The following is a 24,254-nucleotide window of genomic DNA, read 5'->3' on the forward strand; positions in this document are numbered from 1 at the left end:
GCTCTGATGACCTTCTAAACTTGAGATGTGCAGCATAACTAAGAGGTTTCTTATCTAACCATCCGATGATATTGAAGCATGAATTGTTTCCAGTTTATTCTCTCAAACATAAGCGTCTAAAATACAACGACATGCTTGTTTTTAATGAGCTCTGTGAGAGATGCTGAGCTCCACAGCTTATTCTGAAGTCCTTGACCTTTTCTCATCCCCTACTGACTCTCGCTTGTCTCTGTTATACCCTCACACCTTCGTTCTCTGTTCATTTATCCTCTCATCTCCCAACCGTCCCTCCCCGCGTATCAGTCTCTCCTGTGTCTAATTGCATTTCAATTCGCCCTAAGGGATGCCTGGGTACTTCAATCCTCTCCCCCGGTTTCCCTCAAATCCATTTGCACCCTACCCCGGCCAGGTCAGTTTCATGGGTAGCCCTGCAGGAAATATCAGATGACCTCACTTTCCAGTTGAGAACAAGGTATCATGGGGAATAGAATCAGTTGAGAAGTACAACCACCCCCCCACCCTCATATCCATCTGCCCCTCCAGCACAGACTTCTTGATCTCAAGTGTACAACAAGGTCAAAATATACTGTGATATCGAGCACACCACGACAAGTTTGAGGATTTTACATGTGCCCACCTTATTCACTATTCAATCTAACAAGCTGTTTTAAATAAAGTAAACAAATATCCGTCCAAAGGCCTTCTGTAACCCAGTTACTCATTCCATCATATCTGGGACTTATTGGTGCTTTCAGAACAAAATGCAACACCGGGGAAAGGAATGAAAGTAAGTTTTAGTGTTTGACTCTTTTCAGAGAAGTACGAAAAACAGTGTGTGGGTTGAAAGAATGAGGTTGACATATGTGCTACCCATGAAAACTCAGGCTGTGAATGATGAATCCATTTGATCGGTTTTACAAGTCACTTTTTTGTTTCAAGCTCAAAAGAGACATCCAGACCTTTAAATGAAGCGGTCCCCAAGTGAGCATTAGACTTAATAGGGTATTAGTATTCAAATGGAGGGGTTTGTTCCACTGAGAACTTCTGTGAGCTTTTTAGTCTTTGTCGGCTCAAACGCTCGATGGCTCATGGGAACGGTGAGATGTGTTATAGATGGTGTTTAGAGAAGAGTGTCTGATGGGTGCTGGGATAATGCCAGTGAGACGTCTATCTCAGCTTTTAATGGAGCACCTATAGTTGTTTCAAGTGACCGGCAAATTTTGATGTTCTCACCGCCACTCTTTATCCCCATCAATCTGAGCTTCAGAGGCGAAAGGTAGCATTGACAAACAATGGAGTCACAGGTCAGCCACGGATGCGGGTTCTGCCAATGAAACGAACACAGACATCTTTGTGCGTTAAATAAATAGTGGGTGATATTCCTATTCCTTTACATTGTATTGTGTCAATTTTCCACATCAGTCACAAAAGAAAGGGAACGTATTTGTCATATTTTATTTCAGATCGCCAGACGTTCCTCCATATTCACCAAAGACCCGCTTGCCCTCGCTGCTGTTGCCAGTGACAGTTTGAATGAATAGCAAGGCGCTTGTTGTCCAGTATTCTAGCAGCGAACCTTTTTCAAATTGAATCAGAGATGGTGCCCTGTTTCTCATTTACCCTTTTGGGAAATGGCACATTTGCCCTCAGACGAAAGCAGAGGAAGAGGACATGGAAAAAAATGAAGCGTTGTATGATGTAAGGTAGTTCTCCTTGTAAAGGTGACACCATTTAGCATATTAAGAGCATTTTAAACAGGTGCAAGTAGACACGGTTTCTGGTAATCAGCTTTTCTGATGTAAGCTCATGATACATGGATTTTACAGACTCTGTAATGTCAAGGTCGTCGGCTTTGTGGTAATGCAAGATAACCACAAAGGTAACAGGCATATCCAGAGAAAGCTCAGTGGTGCATTGTTCTTAGATTTTAAAGATTTTGCCTACTTTGACTTGCATTGTATGCAAACCCAGTGAGTGTGTTATCAGGTCCTTTAAACAGATCACCTTCATAGAGCTGAGAAATGAGAACAACAATTAACCCTAGCTAATTAAGTAGCTTTATTTTTTATGTTATTATGTTAAATATCTCCTGGAGTGCTCGGACAGGTTTGAAGGGCTGGAGGTAATAGATGGAGCTCATGGATAGATGACAGCTGTTGGCCAGACTTTGATGCACCATCAACGAACAGTTGCACGCTCTTGAAACTGTGGCCAATCAACCTGAAACCGAGCTAGCCGCTCATTACAGCGCCGAACAAACTTTGTCCCTCGCAGATGTTTAATGGCTCTACGTCTGTTTTTGTTTGTTCTTTTTTTTTGCCCCGAAAGGTTATTGCACCTTTATGGTTGATCGGAGGGTTAGAATAATCCCGACATCTGTTCGGGGAACGGTTTGGGGGTGGCGATGCCGGCATTCGCCTTTAATTTACCGGACCGGGCCTCTTAGCTCATAACTCTGGCTCCGGGTCGGCTTGTTGACTTTTAATGGGAAAGCAATGAAGAAGAAGAATCTCAGACGGTTTCAAGGTCAACGAAGGAACTTCGCCTCGCTATCGTTCTTGCTTTTAAATAAACAGGCCTCCCAAGCACAGCTGCCCATTAGCGGTGTGCGCCAAAAGGATACAAGAGCAACTATAGTAAACGAATTTTCTTAAGAGCACGCATTAAACGTTTTAATTGAGTGGTTAGTAGGCACGGTGTTCTTTTAATTAGAGAAACAAATTAAATGCTTTTCACTCAGGTACATTCTACGAGACTTGGACATTGTTAAGCTCCAGCTTGCAGCTTATACCAAATTAAAATATATCAACTCGGCTCCATTTTCATTCTGGAATATCCCCTTTATTCGCAGCCAGGCCGTGAAAGTACGCAGTTCTGATAATGGAGAGATTCTTTTCAATTCTCCACGGTCATATTCCACAGCCTCTTGCTGTCTTTCCCTCTGGCCGTGATGACAGGAGAGCAGAACGTTTATCAGAACAGCCCTATCTCTCAGACAGCACCTGCAGGCCATCGCGCCAACCCTAGCATTCACTGTGTGGGCACTGCCAGTCTTGGCACCCTGGTACCTCCAGGGATGGCTCTTCTGCCAAGTGTGACAGGATTTACCATAGAGTTCTAGCAAGAGTTAAGCAGTTCCTGACTATAAATATACATCACACCTCCCAGGGGCTGCATCATCCGAGCATGGCACTGGTTGGTGGAAATCTAGTAAAATTTTGGCTATTATTGATAGGCTTACTGTGTTTAATTAGGTTATTAAATAAAACCTTTTCAACCTCAGATGTGTGGAGAGTGTTGAAATTGATTGTAGTGCAAACGATTTAAATGACTTAAACTGCTCGGACTAATTTTCTAGAAAGCACGTATATTGATTGACATATTTAAAAAAAAAGGCATTTTAATCATCCACAAGTATTTAAAGAAATCAAATAGAAAAGAGTACAATGCTGCTATATATATACCTGTGATGAATCTATTGAATCTCTGAGCAGCATTAAATAAAGTCAGAAACTGTATGAATAGAATAAATCTGGTTCAATAAACCATTGCTCATCACTTCTGCACAAGTGCAGTCTCCGTCATTTGACTTGTCAGCAAAATTGCAGTGCATCTTTATATTTTGAGAAATTGTGTTCAACTCTTAAATTCTGTTTCATCTCAGTTTACCCAGAACAATGCGTTAGGACCAAGAAATAATCAGATTCCCGTGCGATGGCATCATTTGTGTCCCTCTGCATTTCCTGCTGTCTTTGTATGAACAAATGACAAATGCCCTCAGTGAGAAATGAATGGCTTGCTGTCACAGGTAATCGTGAGGTTGCTTGTCAGGACCCGGTCTGCTTTCATTTCCTATGATTAGCTTTGTGAAGGAATGATGGGATATGTTTCACTCATCCACTTGTCTCCTTTGTGGGGTGACAGTGATGACTGGGTTAACATTGATACCAGAAATTGCATCAGCTGCCTTCATGTTCATTGTGTTTCTAAGAAAAGATTTCTCTTTTGGCAATCAGACAGCCATTTCTAAACAATACAGTGAGGACTTTGGCTTGTGTTCGTGATCATTTCGTTTAGGTTTTCAAAGCCAGTTTTAAAGGAACCAACTGTTTTTGGACTTGTTAAAGTAACCACAGGATTTTAAGAATATGATCTTTTGCATATAAGTTTTGTTAGAATAATTTTGTAGTGCCATTTTACAGTTTTACATTAAGTTGTGAGTTAGAAAACTGTTACTGATATTTGCATTGAAATGAAGAACTCTGAGAACAGCCAGAGATTGCAAAATGGATTCATTTTTACATTTAATTCTTCCAAGGACCAAAATATATAGACTATCATTTGTTTGTATATTTTAAATATCAATATGACTTATTTTTAGCCTTTAATTTTAAATCTGTGTTTACTGTACAACGTCACCAGTTGGCTCTCCTAGAAAGTTTCAGCAGAGAAATCTTATACCATCTTGCTACTTAAATATTGTTGTTAAAGCTCCTAAAGAACAAACCCTGAACTGTAAAGATTAACACACATCCTTATTTCTGTCTCCTCTGTCTTCTAGGAAATCGCAGCGTACTTGATAACGTTTGAAAAGCATGAAGAATGGTTGACAACATCCCCTAAAACAAGGTAAGAGACTTCATCTATCAACTCACCATTTAGGTTCCCTTTTACCCAGAATTCCAGGTTTTATCATCACGGTGGCCAAATGAAGCCATTAGCTTGAGATTCCACTAATGAAGCACTTGAAAATCTGCCTTCTTAAAAGTTGGGTGTTTGATATTGGTGGACATTGATGGCCGTTTTAAAGGGTTTACTTCTTTTTGGAGTTAGCCTGACAGGTAATGGATTATTAATGTGGCCTAATAACTCCAAATAGCCTATTAGCAGAGCTCTGAGCTCAACGCTGTGTCTCATCTCTTCTGTGAGTGTGATGGTAATGTGTTCATATCTAACAGCGAGTTAAACGTCTGCTAATAAATGAATGTGTGAACTCTGCGTTGTCCGGGTGCTCAGAAAGTGATAGAAGGATGCTGTAAAGGAGGGAAAACTGAGCATGTGTGTGTTTGCATGTGTGTGTGTGCCTGTGAATTGATCTGTCATCTGGGTTTATGGTTTACAGTTTGCCCCAGGGTGCGAAACAGCTCTGGTGAATCTGCATGATCACAGAACCCCACGAGAGTAGAATTTGTGTATGTTTTTTAAGTAGGCTGTCACAGTTTATTGTCTTTGAACCAGACCGACAGTGATGGATTTGAGGTGTACTTATGTCGCATTTGTCTAGTGTCAGTGGTGTGGAGATTATGTGGATTGCATCTATTTTTACGACAACTCTGAGTTTTTGCATTGTGATTGCGTGGCACATTTTCCAAGGTTGTACTGCCACTTATGCAGTAAAAAGGGAAAATTAAAAGTGCTCTAAAAGTTACAGTTTGTAAGATAAAGAAAAAAGTTAAAAAAAAGACCAATTTAATAATAATGATTATTAATAAGGGTTATCTGGATACATGACACATTTAGAAAATCAAATTTTCATGTTATTTGTAGTTTATTTTAATATTACAGAATTTACATCATAGTATTATTTTTTTCATTTATTTAATGTATATTTATGCTGATTATAGTAAAAAAAGTATCTATTAAAAAAATGTGATGATATGTTATTCATCACTGAAACGAATTAGAATATTCTCAAAAAGGATGTATTAAATAATAAAAAAAATTTGTTAAGGGATTTTCACATTTCAAGTCATTGTGTGTTTATTTTGTGTTAAATAAAGAAAAAGACAACACAAGTTTGAGTTAAAATGAACTAAATGGGTTTTCTTTGAACAGATGTTGTGAGTAAAAGACAGATTGTGTTGTTTTTAACACAACCGTTTTTAGAGTGTATAAATACGAAATGTAGGACTACATTAAATATGTTTTGCGTCCTCAAAATAATTGTGATGTTGTGTGAAATCATGTTTTAATATCTTTATTTTTCATCCAATCTTAATTCCTAAAATGTATATAATTTTGGGATGTAAAATGGGTTACGGCTTCATCAGATTCACCCACATTTCTTCTGTCCTCCACTCACAATGTCAGTGCTTTATCAGGTGGTATTTTAGGAAGGTCATAGCATGGGCATCTTGCGTTTCTGTGTGTGCACATGCCAGAGTCTATTTTTCCTGGCCTCAGGTTAAGCCCTCCAGTCTCCCGTTCCAGCCAGTTTATCAAAACGGAACAGTGCTTTCTTCATCACACCTATTTCCAGAAGGAGGTCCCTCTTCTCTCCCAATTAGAGAGAGTCCTTCTCATACTATTAGACAGCTCAGAGTCCCTTTTCCTCTGTGCCAGACAAACTGCTAACTCTCACGCTTTCCTCTGTGCACAGGAAGAGACGGCCACCATCGTAGCAGATATAAACTAAAGCTGATGAGAGATGTCAGCAGCCAATTCACACTGTGTTTAATGCACTGGAGGGAGTTCATTAAGAATGAAAGACGGTTTTATTTGCACATGCTGTCTTCAACTTATCAATGTTGGATTCACTAAACGTAATTACTTAATTAAAAAAAACTCAAGCACGTTTAACAGCTTGTTTGCAAAACTGCAGGTGACTGGTATGCGAGTGGTTTGCGAATCAGATTTTGCACTGAAATACTGCTCTTAAGTGTTAAGTTAAATGAGAATTTGCCCCACTTGCCATATTTCTCTCTAGATCGCCCTCGTTCTGTCTTCGCCATCCGTCTCCGCACCGTCCTGTTGTTATTAACAATCCTAATTCATGTGCAAATGGACTTTGAGTACTCCAACTTCCACCCAATTTTTCCCTTTGCCTCCATGCCTGTAAGGGACTTTGATAATAGCTGGACATAAAGCAAAAGCCAATTATAAGACATTTCCTCGTGTAATTGCTGGAGATGAGTTGAAGAGCACCCTCTCGGCTTTTTATCTCCACCACAAAAAATGAAGCCGTGAATAAAGTGTACATCTCGGCACTCGCTCATTACAGACATGGCGCTCTGTAATGTGTATTATCACTGGCTGAATGAAAGAAGGGAGGCGCTCCCGTATGCGCTGGAATGTTGGAGCGGAAATGACAGCGCACGCTTTGGACGTGCGGATGAATTCAAAATAGTTTGTCTTTAAGCATTGAGGCTCTTAAAATATTTTGCATAAATCGTAACTATTGGTCACCTTAATGTTTTTCTGTGGGTTTTGCAAATATTAAAGCAATAAAAAGCGTTAAAAAGAAATGTGTCAATTTTAACAACACAGTGTTTAATCATTGAAAAAATGATTAAGTTTTTTGCAAAATGGCAGATTTTTTTTTTTATGAACGAGTTTGAGATGATGGTTCATGGCTGTGATGTAAACTTTTAGGAAAGTGACAAGCCTTCCGATAGTCCTCAGCCTGAAGTTTATTCAACCGAAAACACAGGAAAAAATACTGTAGTTGTCAAGTTGTGTTTTAAAGAGTTTTGAGGATGGTAGGTTGTGATGAGAGATCTCTTTCTAAAGTGTCAGGACTCTCAGTGGTGTCTATAGTTAGGAAGGGAACGTTTGATGAATGTTGTTGTTTATCAGCATGCATGGTTTCTTTCAGCATGGGTGTTTCTGAAGAGAAGACAGAAACGGAAAAGGAAAAGAGAGGTTTAATGACAGCAGCGCTTTGACTGACAGCTTCACATTTTGATCCCGGTGGTCAAAGTATAGTGAAGGGCGAGGTTTAAGGGTTATGAGAGAGGGGGATATGGTTAAGCGATTTTGCAACAGCATGTCATTTACTCCTCTTCCCGGTGGAGGCCAACTGCTCGGAGGCGCCAGGCTACAGGAACTGACTCAGCCTCTGGCCAGGCCAGACTGAAGAGATGAGGGAGGCAGAGGTCAATGGGCCATGGAGAGTGTAATAGCTAAGCAGGTGGCCATGCACGTATGGAGGCCATAGCCGGGAGCTGTGGACTCAAACACACAAACATAGAATAAACATGTAAGAAGCTTGTGAAAAAGACAAACAGAATATTGTATTTAGTATTTTACGCAAGAGGATTTCCAGAAATCATCCGCAGATGATGCAAATTTATATGTACACGTCACTTACTGAATGTTTGGGCATATAAATATGAATTAACGCTTTGTCTGTAAATGCACCTAGTTCGTTACTTAGACTGAACTTTGCGCTCCAAGAAACCAAAATAATTGTATAGTAATAAAACCAAAATCACAGCATATTTCAAGCATGGCGCAGACTTGTCATTCTCTGCATTGAAAGCAAGCATGCGCATCAGGAGGAAGATGAAAGAGTGTGGTGGAAAAAGGTGAAAGGGACTTTTTTTGACTGTTTAAATGGTAAGATGCTTAATTGCATTCCTCCTTTACATGCGGTAAATAAAGTCACTTTATTGGTAGTTCATTGGTTATGAACGTACTGTATTCCTGTTTGTAAGATATAATTCATTGTTATCGTGTAAAGTCGAGATCTGGTCTAGTAAGTGGCATAGGGTTGTTATGTGATGTTTAAGGAAAATGTTCATTAATTTGACTATTTGTGACACAAAGAAGTAGAACGGGGGCCAAAAATGTATTGCATAGGTCAAAATTATCGATTTTTCTTGTATGCCAAAAATCATTAGGATATTGAGTAAAGCTCATGTTCCATGAAGATTTTTTTTTTGAATTTCCTACCTTTAATATATAAAAACTTTATTTTTGTGAGTGCCCCTGATTAACAACTTCAAAGGCAATTATCTCAATAATTCGATTTTTTTGCACTCTCATGTCACTGAGTATTAAACAGTTGTATCTCAGCCAGATATTATCCTATTCTAACAAATCATAAATCAATATAAACCTTATTATATTCAGTTTACAGATTATGTAAAAATCTAAATTTCAAAAAATTGACCAGGAACACTGGGCGTGACACTTTACAAATTTAAGGAGAGATCTCACATGGGTGTTTGAACCACCAAATGTTAAAATCTGTGCTGTTTTCATAGTTAAAACCGCTGGTAAAATCGTACTTTTTTTGTGGTTAGGTTAACATTTTTGCATAATTGCCCATTCCCCACCTCCGAGAATAGTGTGGGTCTCTAGTTCCTGGCACAGTTATTTTGGGGGTCTTGGGCTGAAAAGTTTGGGAACCCCTGCTGTAGAGAATCACAACAAACACGGCCTTCTCCCTGTAAAACAAAGACTTACTTCATCATAACAACTCAGAAATTAATCCATGTGTGGAGCTGAAGTTTAGCGACGTGTCTTTAAATAATCACAGCGAACTATGGAGAGAGAATACCAGAGCCCAGTGATTGATGTGCTCAGTTCCTGTAATAAACATTCCCTTTCAGACAGGAAGTGCAACAGTGGTTAAAATCAATAGGAGCGCTTGCTTGCCGGCCGCTGGAACAACAGTACAGCTAATTCAGGCCATACCTGTCAAAGCCCAGAAAATCTCCCACAACTCCGGCACGCCGCACTTTAATTTACACTGGCGGCCACCTCCCTTTCCATTTCTATTAAAAGGAGAGCTCTGCATTAAGTGTTAATGAAAGCCAGGCCGCCTTGTGATTTAGGTGAGCTCGGGACGGAGCCCCGCAGCGCTGACTCCGTGAAAAGCGCCGGGATTCACTGCCTTTCCTCCATCAGCGCACACACAATCACATGCGCGCTATCTTTAATGAGAAACTCTCTTTAGTCTAGACTTGAGAAATAAGATTATTGGAACTTAACTTCAGTAGTACTTTTGATCTCGTAGTACTTGTGTTCAGAGGAGAGAAAACTAATACTTAAGATGTTAAAGAGATTCTCGTCTTTCTATTGAAAGAGCTGATTCTCTTTTTTCTCAACAACAGGATTTAGAATGTTTTGAACTAGATCGAAAAAAAGGCTTCTTTTAAGTCACGTTCGATACCGAAGAGGCTGGCTTTGTTGACTTGCTCTCCTCTAGTGTTATATGCTGATTTCAGATGGAAGTATTGGATGATTAATCTACAGACTTGCTTCCAGGATCTAGTGCATTAATGTTTGAGGGCACCTGTCCTTCAGTCAGCTTCATGCACTGTGTTGGCTGGCCTCAGATCTACGTCATATGTTTTTGGGAGGCATCCAGCAATACTGTTGGCTAATTATTGCCATCCCACACCTTAGTCCTTGACTGAAAACAGGACGCACTTATACAAAATACTTGCAAAGTGCTCAGTTTGCAGAAAGACAGGTTGATGATAAACAAGCATATATTTATTTATAGTGGAGAGAGACAGCATCTTTTATATCATTCTCACCTGTTCTCCAGTTTTCATTTTCTGCCAATAAATGCAAATACAAACACTGGGTCTCATTCACTTATAATTGCGTAGATTTTTCATATTTATACGCACATTTTAACCTACCACGAAAACTTTCCACCTAATTCACAACACGTGCGTACGTACATGAATTTTCTCATAACCTCGTTCTAATGTTAGTGAATTTGAAGTATTCTAAATGAGCGGCCGTGTGCACAATTTTAGTCATTGGCATAAAACACACCCAGTCCATCCCCAAATTAGGGCTTTCCGCCAAACTTTTCCATTACCACCTGTCGTCATTTAAGTCAAAGTTACTCAGGCAACCCCATGTGACGCTGTCAACAGACGCGCTCTCGCAAGTAATTCCAAGTGCACAGTCCTCAAAGTCAGTTCATACACAATAAAACACTTTTTAGACAAAAAGTGCTTTCAAATGATCTTTTCTCTTATATTTACCATAAATTTTAGTACAAAAGTTTTTGTGAATCATGATTTGTTTGTGAAAGCCTTCGCACAAATTTGTGCGTTCGCATGCTTAGTGAATGAGACCCAATATTTGTATTTGAAATTTGGTAAAAATATTGTTAGTAATTCACTGATTGAAACAAAAACGATCTTTTTACCTCTACACAAAATCATAAAAACTGCACCAGCATAGTTTCATTACCTCATTCCTTAACAAAGACAAACTAATCCTTCTCAGAGTCACAGTTTGTCTTGGTCAGATGGAGGCTGTATAGTGGCTTGTTTTTGAAAACTGAAGGGAGAAAGCAGACTTGTAATGCAAGAGATGGGTCGGCCTCTCTTCCTGTTGAGCTTGCTATTGCTTCCTATATTGAAGCTATCAAACAATAAGTAGCTCTCTTCTGAGGACCCGCAGTGACATTGTAGTCTCCCACCTCTGTGCTCTCATGCAATATGCCTCCCTCTTTCACTCCCTCTCTCCTTCTATTCCTTTATCCCACTCTTGTCCCAGCATGCACTTCAGCACAGATCCCAGCAGAGCACTCCAAAAGACACAGCTTTGATTAAAACCCGCGGTAACATCGCCAGCTCAAAGAAAGGACAACACAAATGAGCGTACAGACCCGGTCTCACTAACAACAACAGAATATCATTAAATCAACACGCTCCACAGCGACAATTATGAACCAGAATGGTGCTCTAGCAATGTGTGGCTGTGTTTGTGGTTTTGCGTGTGCATTTGTGAGCTTGTAGCTCCAAAAATGTCTCGATGCTGCCTACGTATGCGTTTTAGACCTGCTTGGCTGTTATTGAGGCAATATTCTCATCAAATTGTTGTTCTTGACAATAGTTGACCTCTGAGAAAACAGACCATAGACGATTACAGTATACCCTAATGGTCGTTATTATTGTGTCAACCTAAATACATATTTGCGCCGTGCTATAAATTGAGCTCCGACACATTTCGAAACAAGTTGACGACTAAAACTGAGCTCGCGTAGGTGAAGCAGAAAGGACATTGTGTCTACAGGCCAAAGGTTTGCCAGCTTTAGCAGAAAACCCTCTGTAACCCTCTCCAGGTAGAGTGATTAAAGCTTAGCCCGATTGACCACAATGCCCCCCATCTACCCACGTGCCCTGAGAGGACACAATGAACCACAAAAGAGCTGCCAAGCCTGAGGCCCGACCAAGGGCAGTTGTGCCACCCACCGGGCCCCTGGGCAAGAGCCATTCACACCCTCGAGGAAGATAGAAAGAGAATGATAGAGAAAGACTGGAATAGGGAACGAGGACTGGGAGACAGACAAACAAGTCAATTGGAGGAGAAACGGAGTGGATGAAAAATGGAAAGGGGAACAAGAGTGAAAATGATGGAGGGAAAAAGAGGAGGAAAATGGAAGCATGTCGATAAGGAGAAAGCAGAGTGAGTCAAATGGAGATGGGCTGAGCTATGATGGATGTGCATTTAGGAAGGGACGGGACATCAGAAACCAGGTAGGAGGGAGCGCTGAGAAGAGGCATAGATGGCAGAAAAAGGCAGAACGTCAGTGTAGATTGAGATGGAGACTGACAGAGTAGAAAAAGTCACATGGTTTGAAGCTTGTTTATGGAAATGCATCCTGTCAAGAAATGAGATATGGAGCTCAGTGCAGAACATCAGCCAGAATTTGAAATAATTTATGCACCCAAACATTCCAGTTTTCTCATTATTTACTCAAACCTACTGTGTATTGGCTCAAACCTATATGAAGAGAATTTTACATAATTCTATTTAATGAAATAGAGACTTTTAATTTGAAGTAAGGGATTTCCACTAAAAAAGTCCTACAGGATAGGAATGGCATATGGATGAGTGCATTATTTTGGAAGAATTGTTCCTTTATTTGCTGTCTCATCAAGTTAGAGAATCACTTCCCCCCCAAGTCCCCATCAGAATGGATTATGTTTTGGTCCATGGTCTCCATTGCTCATAGATGAAACTGTTGCCCGCACTGCGGCCGCAGGAAACACCCCAGCATGGTATTTGTCCACGTGCCAGTGGGCAGAGAGCAGAGAGGTTAACCTGTAGAGATTCAAGCACAATTAAAAGAGCGTGGCCATGTGTAAACAGTAATGCTGGCAGTGTAAGGGGAGGCTGCGGCGCAGGTCCTTCGAATGAGGGGATGCTTGAATAATTAAGCTGGAAAGAAAAGTTGATGTCAAGCAGGTGTTCAAGGAGAAAGTGTCAGCCAAGCGGGCCGAAATGGGGAGATGTGCTGCCACTGCAGAGTAATAATAAAGACTTAATTCAATTAGCGCTTCTGCACCGTTGCACAGCACACTGGCGGTCTGTCAGCTCCAAACAGCCCCTGTACTGTTCTCCAGACATGAAGCACGCTTACATAAACATGCGCACCTACACGATAGCATAGCTAAATGATTGTAGTCGTCTGTACTACCTCTGTATTCCGTTGTTTACTTCTTTTATCTGTCTGAGCTACCTCACTCCACCCTCTTTGCATTACATTTCTTTCCTCCTTAAATCTTCTCGTGAATAGGAGGTCCCCCCTGAAAAAAGTGAGATCTCTCTTGTTTTTCAATTGTTGCTCTGAGGCAACAGGTGAAGATAAAAATAGAAAAAAGAAAGCAGCTTTTTATATTTCATACCGTATGTATGTCCTCAGGAGCATACAAGAGACCTTCAAGTCATATTTTGTAGTTCGCAAAACCCCGCCCCCCCTTCGTCGTTGTTGCTAGCTGCAAGCTTTCGATATCAGCAATGCGCTCTCAATGTAAATGTGTGCACCCCCTGGGGAAATCCAGCCTTAAAACACCACTTCCCGAAAGCTTCGGTCCGTAATTCGTACATTAATGATTACAACAAAATTGTGTTTTGTATCTGTATTGGTATAGTTGTGATGTGAACTCTGCTATTCTCCATCATTTAGAATGATTTCTAATAGTTATAACTTGGTTACTGTTTATCGGTATAGTGTGAACGTCAATTAAAGCTGGATAAATATCTCTCTATTTACTATTATAATAAAAGTTATATATTAACCACCAAAGCTCCACTGGCGTTCAGTCACAGTCAAACTGCTTTCGAAGGGTCAATTAGATTGAGACTAGATTATGAACCCTTGTTTTTACAGCCGGGGTCACATATACTATTACTTTTACTACTAACTACTATAACTTCTATGACTATTATTCCACTACTATCTAATACACTTTATTGATTTCTCTTACATATGGACACATTTTAAAGGTCCGCTATATTAAATTTAGCGGCATCTAGTGGTCGGTATTGCAAATTGCAACCAACGGCTCACTCCACCACTCACCCCTCCCTTTTAAAGTACTACGGTGACTGACACAGTATTAAGATGTCGTCATGTTTTTGCTTCATTGCTGATGAAGATAATGTATTTAAGAGCCGCGTTTTGAGAGCTGCGTTTTTGGCCTTTTAGGGCTACTGTAGAAGCAACATGGCGAATTCCATGTTAGGGGACCCGCAGTATTTGTAGATAGAAAAAGCTCATTCTAAGGTGATAAAAACATAACGCTTCATTACGTAAGCTCTTTATAGACCTCTGAAGACATAGTTATTTACATTATATGGCATTTATTTGAATAGATCCTCTAAAAAATTACACACTGTACCTTTAATTTAGTTATTTAGTAAAATGTTTGAGACAAAGTTAACGCACAAATCAAAAGTGTTTCATTGTGTTGTTTGTTAAAACATTTGCTTCTGTCCATGTTTAATATGCTGAGACAGCTGTACGTATTGTAAGCCATTAGCAGGTTTTTCCTGAAAAGTGTAAACACTGTGGCTCTTTGGTGCTATTAAAAGATTTTTAATGCATTTTCTTTTTTGAGAATCATTCAATCCGAAACCTCAACATTCGATCAATGGTGCAATTTAGGGACGGGTTATCTGTTTGTCCTAGCATTGGAAGACAAAAGTTTATGAACAGTCATTAATTTTGCAGGTGCATTTGATGCTAATGGCACAAAGCTTGCACACTTTAGCTTTAAATGAAACAACTGAAGACTCCAGGATCATAAGTTACAATCCGTGAGCAATACAAATTTCCTCCGGGAACTTGTCTTCTCTCCTGGAGCTGGGAACGATCAGTCCTGCTCTATCTGAAAGCCGAGTGGACGTGAAACCGGACCGGGGTGTGCGTTCTGTTATGTAAGATGGATAGAAAAATAGTACCTGGGTGTGTTCCAGGGAGATTCGTGAGTAGCCAGCACCACCGCACTTCTGTGATTCACACACACCGGGCCTGTTCCATCTGCAGGTCTCCAGCCAGGTGGAGCGGCACAGGAAGAACACAGCTTGCCCCTGTGTGGGTGTGTGTAGGGTGCATGTATAAGTTGGCTGCATAATGTACTTTTTGCAACTCCTGCCAATGGTGGGTAAATTGAGAAAATGTACATACAAGGGCTGAAGTGAGAGAATTTATTGGCCATGAAATTGCATAATGCGTTATTGGTATTGAAAATGATTACTTTTCCCTGTGACAGTGTTGTTTCTTTGTATTTTCTTGCTTGTCATTAAACCCGATGTGATTTACTCCTTTTTTATTTTTTATATGGCTTAGTGTGTTTAGAGAAAAACAAACTAGTTAATCTAAAACTCGCCTTCCACTGTGGTAAAACTTATATTTTCTCCTTACAAGACACTCAGTAGTAATTGATCACTTCATCGACAGTCACATTATGATATGTACGTTTTATAATTTCGGATTCGATATTCCAGAGTGATCATTTTTGACGTGTATGTCTGTGTTGGAGTGCACGTCTGTGTTAGATTCTCACATCATAGCACACCGTTGCACGTCAACATTTCTTTGTGTGTGCTTCAGACCCCCGTTACAGGTCATTAATCCACATCCAGAACACATCAGTCCCGCCACGCTGTGAACAGTGTGCTGTCAGTCAGAGAGGAGCGATTCTGTGTGTGTAGACACAGCCAGAGAGACATGCAGAAGGGCGTCTGGAATCAATAGCTTATACATAACCCCTCTGACAGGCCAAGGCTCTCTGTAGCACTCACCAGCAGCAGGACAGCGTGCTTCAGGAAAGGATACCATTGATTTAGGGCCCAACATGGGCAGGCCACCCCTATACCTGTTTCATGCTCTATCACTTTCACCATTCGCTTATTTGTCTTTCGTAAACGCACACACGTACAGTCTCCTTGTCGAGATATATAACTGTTTCTTTACATTATCATCATTCTGTTATATAAAGCGTCGTTGTCTTTAATGTATTCAACTGCCTCTAGTTCTTACTGCAGGCCATAAAGCTTTTCTTTCAAATGCTCCATTACAAACTGTGAAAAGATGGGTTTGGAAGGGACTGCCCATAATTAATTTTGCATCACTGAATTAATTGTCTAAAGTGTAAGAAGCCAATTGATAAATTATTCAGCCATTTTTGGTGTGTGTGTGTGTTTGAAGGGAAGATAGGGAGAAAGAGGTGAGAGCCATTCGAAATTGGAAAATTAATATTCATAACTTTTTTATGAAGTTAAAAATGGCTATCAATTCAAGGTTTAGGGATGATTTAATGAACGACCGTAGAAACAGGCAATTTCTGCTGGGGGTCAAGGATAATTCTGACAAAGCAGGGCTCTGATTCTTACCTAATTATTCCGCTCTGTTTAGACGTATTATGGTCTTGATCTTGGATTTATTAAGATAGTCAAATTTGACAAGAGTACCTCTAAAATATTAGATACGTTGTATCTCTGAAATCATTTTGGCTCTGTTTATCTAGTCTATTAGACATCCGACAAAAGCAATTCTTAAGTTATTTTCTTTCCATTTCATTTCATTGATCATGTTTGGTAGAGTGAACGTCCTCTTGTCAGGTTAATACTGTGTGTAATCCAGCTAAATCAAGCTGTTCAAAACTAATAGAAACACCATGAATCCTTTATTACAGTGTTGGTAGGGCAGTATTGAATTGATATTCCTCAAACATCCTTTTCCTGTTGTTCTTTACAATTAATTGTCCCTCTGAACGTACAGACTTGATTTAAACTTGGAGTGCAGTGTTAGACGCTACAGTAGGTGCTGACTAATTTTTGCAAACTTGTTTTAAAGGTCCAGTGCTTGAAATTTAGTGGCATCTAGTGGTGAGGTTGTGAATTGCAACCAAAGGCTCACACCAACCCTCCCTTTCCAAGCACTGCAGACGTTCTCTTGCCGAAGGAGATAACGTATTTCCAAAACGCGCTTTGTAGAGCAGTTTGTCCGTTCAGAGCTACTGTAGAAACAGCAAATTCCATGTAACGGGACCTGCTGTGTATAAAACATAACACTTAGGGCTGGGCGATATATCGTACGATTCTTATGGTCTCAGTTTCTTAATGACCTATGGTTAAATGCCGCCACATCCGAAAGCCAGACGACGCTCTTGCGCAGAACTCCGAATATGGGAAACAGAAGAAGAACAATTAGTTCCAGGAAATGACAGTGGTCGTATTCTATCGCTATTCTTCTAACCTTTTCAGGTATTTTCATGATAATAAAGTATACTTATAATGATGATGTTTGACGAGTGTGGCTTTTTCAAATGTACGTTATAATCGACTCATAGATCGAGCAGTACTTCCTACTGATCAAAGAGCCGTAGTTCATCAAAACATCAAAACGTTTTCAGAATCGATTTAGAAATGTAAGTTTAGCGTGAATCGCGATATATATCCCCCAGCCCTATAACGCTTCATATGGTCTTCATACACCTCTGAAACATAGCTATGTATATTATATTGTATTTCTGTCAAAAGATGCTCCAAAAAATAGGATACAGCACCTTTAAATTATTTACATTTTAAAATCTCCTATTGGCTTATATCAGGACATTGTTAGCCATTCAGAATCTAACAGGCGGTTTTGTCAATGCCTCATTTCTCCTGCACTGCCAAAAAAAAATACAAATTGTCTTTATTGTGCCATTTCGTTTATGTAGAATCAAGGCCTAAACGTACCTAAATCTCTTCTTTTGCTGTCTTCTAAGTGCTGCTATTTCCTTCAGGAATGCAAATCTAGTCATGTTGTTCTTTTTTGGGAACGGATGGCTCAACATGCAATATGAATGAATTTTCCAGACACATAATTGAGCGCCGCACATTCAAAGCGGGATCTGCCGCTGACCTCACTCTGAGAAGAGAGAGATGCATCAATTTGATTTGGATATGATGATGTCGGAATGGACATGAAGAGTGTCAATTATTTACAGGTGATGTGCCCGTTGAATTGGCAATGAAGTGTGCCGTAAATTACCTCGCTCCACAATCAAGCCCTCGGAAGAAATAATGAAATAACTGCCGAAGGAGCATGCGAACCGCTGTTCAGACGCCTGTTTGACTGGGTGAATTTAGAAAGGGTGGCCGGCTTTTAAAATGACACGGGATGGTGAAAGGTAGGAAATTGCCCTGCTAAAATATCCCTAAATCCTCTCGCTGCAAGGAACAGTCTGTGCCGCGGGTCATTACAGTAGGACATATTGTTCAGATAGCATTTTTTGCAGTGATCACATTTAATGCTCAGCCCTGTTTTCGGGTTTTTCGGGATAAAGGACGCGACAACTTTGTTTTTCCTACAACATTTCAAATGCTATTAGATTGTTAATGATAATCTTTAATCCTTAATTTTTATATTTTTACTAAGCCTTGTTGTGCAAGCACTGTTGAGCTTGTGCAGAGGCAGCAGCTTTTGCCAGAGGGGAACTGGAATCCCCTGGTTGGGCCTGGGTTCCCCTGAGGTTTTTTTTCTCGATGGGAGTTTTGGGTTCCTCACCACCGTTTGCATATTGTTTTGCACTATCTGCCTGGCCGGGGGGGCTGCTTTAGAATTCATACTTGTATTAAATGTGTCTCATGTACAGCTGCTTTGTAACAATGAAAATTGTAAAAAGCGCTATATAAATAAAGTTGAGTTGAGTTGAGTTGAGTTCTCCTCTGCTCTCGTAATGGAATAGAAAGGTTTTAATAAGTAGAATCCATGATCTGGGCTGGTCTTCCAGCAATTGGCAGATCTTGGCCTGGCCGAGGGCCTCGGCTGCCAGGGGCTCCCGATGTGCATTTTTGGATGGGGATGAATGATGGGCAAGGGCCCTTTTGAATTAACTAGTGAAAAAGTTAATTATAAGGAATTATTTCTGATCCGCTTGATAGCCTTCTTTATGGGGGTGTCTCGCTGACAGGAAGTGATTTGGTGTTGGTCCAATGCTGGCATGAAAGCCATTTGTTACACAGGCAAGTGTACCTCACTATGTGTACCATCTTTTATTTTTTACAGGGACGTATATAGACATATAGTTTATATTTATATAGACCTTTATAGACATATTTCCTTTGTCCTTGAGACTGTGTGTGCTTCGTTTTTCAAGTTCGGTCTCCTTGCGCTCTCTCTCCCTGACCTCTTATTTACCCGGCATCACTCACAATAACATCAGTTCTTACTCCTGCATCTCTCCAGCTGCAGAAATATGCACTCTGATCGTATTTATGGAAACAGAGATGATTTCCCTTCACTTTTTTATATGCGATTATCTCTGCGATGGAGCGAGAGGGAGAGAGAAAAACGTATTGTTCCAGCATTAAAGTAGCCTGCAGCTTAGATGGGCGGTAAAATCAGCCGGGTTGTGTTTTGCTTATTCTGTCAAAGCAGGTGATGGCGCTTCACAATTAGGGCAGTGCAGGATTAACTCTAAGCTGGGAACAGGTTGAGGCTGTTTTTCATATTTGAGATACGAAATGTGTTTTGTGACAAATCAGAATCCTTTTAAACATTTCCAAATAGCAGCACATCACGAGCTAACTCTGTAAACTAGAGCGAGGGTTCAGACGGCGGCGAAATCTGTGTACCGTGTGTCTGTATTATGTGCAAATCCTCAGGCTAAAGATGACTAAATAGATTAAAATGGCATCAGATTCAATATTGTGGCATTGTCCCTGTGTGCCAGGCTTGGATGACATCTCAGCAAGAGCTTTTGAAATCTGATAACCATTTACATCTTCTATAATGTTTCCTTCGCTGGTTTGAGGTTGTATTTGTTTTGTTTCTCAGGTATTGTCTGATATATGCACTATTGTGTAATGTCATTTAGTTTAGTAGGGAATATATGTGGAAAAGCGAGGGTGAGATGTCTTGCAGTTTCCTAGTTGTGGACACAGTGGTTTTTGTCATTCAGATATGTATATTCTCATATATTTTTTCTAGAACTAGAGGTACTTTACTAAAGTATTTTGTCTACTCAAGTGCATTTTTGAAGTATCTGTACTTTGTGTACTGTAGTGTTTTTACTTTGGAAAATTTGTACTTCACTGCATTATAAAACGTATACCTTTTTTACCTTTAATTCTTAAGTACATTAGAGATCTAGTAATCTCCTAATTTGGCGTTCTCCCTTTAAAACTTTTCTGGAGTCAAAGAAAGAAAGAATTATATTATTATCATACTTTAGTGTATAAAGAGAAGAAATACTTGACTTGAAAAGACTGTCCGCGTCTGCCTTGACATGATAGACTTATTGGATAGTGTTAACCAAACACACCCGATTCACAAAACTGTTCTTAAGAGAAAATATTAGAACTTTCTTAAGACAAATTATAATACACAAAATTAACGTTCTTAAGAATATACTGAAGTGCAATTCTTAAATATTTGTATCTTCATTTTTTCTAAGAATAAAAAGGCAGTAGAGTAATTCCTCCATTTGTTAAACTTTATATGTGTAACAAGCACCTCGTGACTCACGTTCTTATGTAAGCGTGTAATGTGTTACAGTAAACCCCATTAACAAGAATTTAGCCTATTCCTATATGTTACGACATCATCATATTTGTGTTTGTTAACATTTTGCAATGTATGTAAATGCACTGTGGATCATCTAATAATGAAGGCTAAATATTGGTAAAGTAAGGCAGTTGATGATCAACATTTGTTCATATTTTTATATCTAAACAGACGATAACAGTGACAGGTGGTTGGAAAGGTGTTTGTACTCATTTTATTCATGAGCAACCTGTCGTACGGTGTTTCTGCTTCCTGCCGCTCACTGTACAGAGTGACACCAAGACAAGGCGATCCCTCCGCCAGGAAAAAGAGACCTTGCGGTCGCCAGGTTTATCCAATAAGTGGCTAGATTTGGCGCTATGCACTTCTTCTCAACAAAAGCTGCTAGAGGGCTCATAAAAGTGACTAAATTAAAAGACAGACTTACTTATTTAGTCATCACTGTTTTGTGTCGACACCTCCATGTGCGCGGGCCAGAGAAGCACCGGGTAGAATGAATATGGCGTAAACGCTGTTATGTGAAATTTTCAACTCTTGCCTGGGCCCGTACCCATAACACCCATTGAATAATCCGGCCCTGGTGTTAACAAATCTCTTTTTATATTAACTTGCATCCATTAAATGTCCACTTGAGGTAAATAGCATAATTATTCTGAAAAGTTAAAATATGAAGATGTACTTCAGCAGAGTTTGTTCACTTTCTGCCATGTGTTTTAAACATCTTTTGAATATCCTTCAAAAACGCAGCGCCTCAAGGCTTACACATTTTGGCAAATCCTTTAAAGCACTCATTGTAGCAACCTGGAAACTTGTAAACACAACTTTGATTCCCGACTGACAAGAACCTGTGCACCCTGACTCGCAGAAATTGCGTCAAGCCAGCTAATCAGATTTGAGCTTTATGGAAGCTCTTCCAATTTTTCTGTGCAATATGCGTCAGACGGCCGGTTGAACCGACCGCGAGCGTGCCATCTGAGACTGAGACTATTCAGATAATATGAGTTTAACAGAGGCTCGGTTCACACCGCACCAGATCCGTTTGTATTACAAATTCAATCTTAAGGACTCGCTGCGCTGTCGCTTCGCAAGTAATGAAATCAGATTTATTTGTTCAGCTAGTGTAGTGAATAGGTAGCATGTCTACATTGGCTGCCTTTGCAATGACGTAAGCATCAGAGGTATTGTCTACACAAACCAAGTTCACTTTTTGGACCACACAAAGATTGCCACCTTTAATAGCGAATGAGTGATGAGCGTGTCTGACGTTACGGTCACGTTATGTCCCAAATGAAGGAAAGCAAAACTTCTCGAAATCTGATCTGACTGTTCAGACTGACATGCATTTCAAAAATCCTATTTTAATCAGATTTCAACCCACATGTGGGTGTGGTTTGGATCAGGTTTGTAAAAATTGAGTTTCATGCAAGTTTTTCTTTTTAACTCTATTTAGACTACAAACAACTAAACGGATTTGAGTTGGATATTCCAAAAATCCAATTTCTGCTGCCTGTCTAAAGAAAGCCTCGGAGACTCAGTCTTTATGATTTCAATTCTGAGTCTCATTCAGTCTGATTTTAACTCCAGGCGTTGTTCTGTCAAGACAAACAATTTGGGATTTATTCTGTCTCACATTCTTTCTCAGTCTGATCTGGCTCATTTTAATGAACGGTCTGATCTCAGACCAGTCCGTTTCCCCAAGCCTCAGCTGAACCCCCATACAGCATTGTGTGTTTTTTTCCCGAGAGCCTTACTGAGTCTTACTTTTGGCATTTCGCACAGGACACTGCTGGATGGCACTAAAGCAATTGTAGCTCATATGTTCTCACTGTTCTTTATCTAATCTGGCCCCTCCTCAGATTTCTAGCACGCCACATGATTCCTTTAAAATGCTTAATTAAGGATCCGTGATTCAATCGCACTAATTGAATCATGGATGGCATGCAAGGCAACGTCTGTTCCGAGGTTGAATCTTGTAAACACCAGTGGAAGATGACTGTCAGAATGAGACTGGAAATGTGAGGAGAAACAAGGAAGAGGAAATGACGAGGAGAGTTCAGGTAGAGAATGAAGGAGCAAAGAGATGGGAAGTTCTGGAAGACAGGAAGTGGTAATTTAGAGTCATGGATTTATATAAATGTACAAATTTCCATATGAGTTTAGAATGTTTACTTTCTTATATTTTTAAAGTTTAATATTAATATATTGACAAATTAAATTTAAACTGTGGAATGTAGCCTTTAAATAGTAGAAAGAAAAGCACTGTCCTTGTCTTTTCAAGTTATTATTTAAGGTAACAGTGAGGAATAAACAAAAAAATATTAGATCAATGAAGGTTTGCTTTTTCATTGTCAATATTGTTCTATGATTACTTTTTTAAGGGATAGTTCACCCAAAAATGAAAATTATGTCATCATTTACTCTTGTCATTCAAACCTGTATGACTTTCTTCTCCAGACAAGGAGATATTTTGAAGAATGTTGCAAACCAAGCAACGGCGGGATCCATTGCCTTGCATTGGTTTTGTGTCTATACAATAGAACTGAATGGGTCCAGCTATATGATTATTTATAATTAAATACGACCTCTTGCACGAGTGAGGGGGGGGTTATGTTTGGAATGAAGGCACATGCGCACACATTACCAACAAAACAGACATGAATGACTCAGCTTCACTTACCACGTGCGGTTCATCTCCAGCACTTTTTAGCGCTGGGACCGCGCCATCTATCAGTTTCAAACGATCTACAAATCCAGCGTTATATCCACCGTTTATATAACGTTCCTCACCGAAATGCAGTGAACAAACAAACATAGCTGGACTTGGCGAACGCAGTGCTCTCTCTCTCTTGCTCCCGCTGGTTGACGTCTGGGCATGCTTTTCCAGGAGAATTGTCCAATAAGGGACTAAGAAAAGGATTCTCATGTTCGGAAAAAAAATTCTGAAACATATACGAACGCTGGTGGAGTGTATCGAGCACAGAAATACTATGTCATACGTCCAACTCGTTTTTTTCACAATTTAACCTTGTTAAGCATCAGAAGCTTGCACGTTGAACATTGAAAAGAAGTCTGAATGCATGAAACACCGTTGCACCACCCCTTTAACAATTTAATAGATGGTGGCAGGTCTTTAGGCTGTAATTACAGAGCAAAGCCTAATGTACACAGAGGAAAATCTTGATGAACTACTTGATCCTTCTTGGTTGTTGGATGACTAGTTGAGCATCGTGACCCTTTTCTAGCCTCAGCCCCTTCAGGACAGAATTAGAGAGAGAGGATGAGAATGTGTCAGTAACTGTTGATGCATGCATGAGTGTCTCAGCATGTGTGTGTCTCAGGCCTTGTGGCACAGGATTGCGTGCAGATTTGAAGTAGTGGTGCATGGGGGCTGAGGAGAGGTGGCAGGGGACTGCTGAGATTGGCCGTGACGGCCATTGTGCTGTTATATTAGACACTCAGCGCCTGTATTTCTAAAACATTGCCAGAATTTTACAAGCTTAAGCAGTCATTCTTACCAATAAAATACTGAATTCAGACATTTACTGTGAAAACAAATCAGACTAGGTCGGTTTTCCTTTGTGAAACAATACTTTACCAAAAATAAAGAAATAAATAGAAATCACCCCAAAAATGGAGCTGCATTGATGGATTGCTCTATAGGGGAGTACCCAGAAGCTCTTGCTGTGAATAATTGAATTATGCATCCTTTTGCAAA

The 24,254-nt window shown here is 40.0% G+C and overlaps 1 protein-coding gene across 8 annotated transcripts in view; it reads left to right on the plus strand.

Moving 5' to 3' along the window:
* The window catches only part of camta1a (calmodulin binding transcription activator 1a), a 308,434-nt gene that overhangs the window by 132,043 nt on the left and 152,137 nt on the right, over positions 1–24,254 (plus strand). For all 8 annotated transcript variants that reach the window (XM_056733048.1, XM_056733049.1, XM_056733050.1 and 5 more), the window contains one exon: positions 4,562–4,629. In XM_056733048.1, coding sequence (XP_056589026.1) covers positions 4,562–4,629 — 68 coding nt within the window. The remainder of the gene's footprint in view (positions 1–4,561; positions 4,630–24,254) is intronic.

Source organism: Triplophysa dalaica, chromosome 20 (assembly GCF_015846415.1).
Source record: "Triplophysa dalaica isolate WHDGS20190420 chromosome 20, ASM1584641v1, whole genome shotgun sequence".
Lineage (NCBI taxonomy): Eukaryota > Metazoa > Chordata > Actinopteri > Cypriniformes > Nemacheilidae > Triplophysa > Triplophysa dalaica.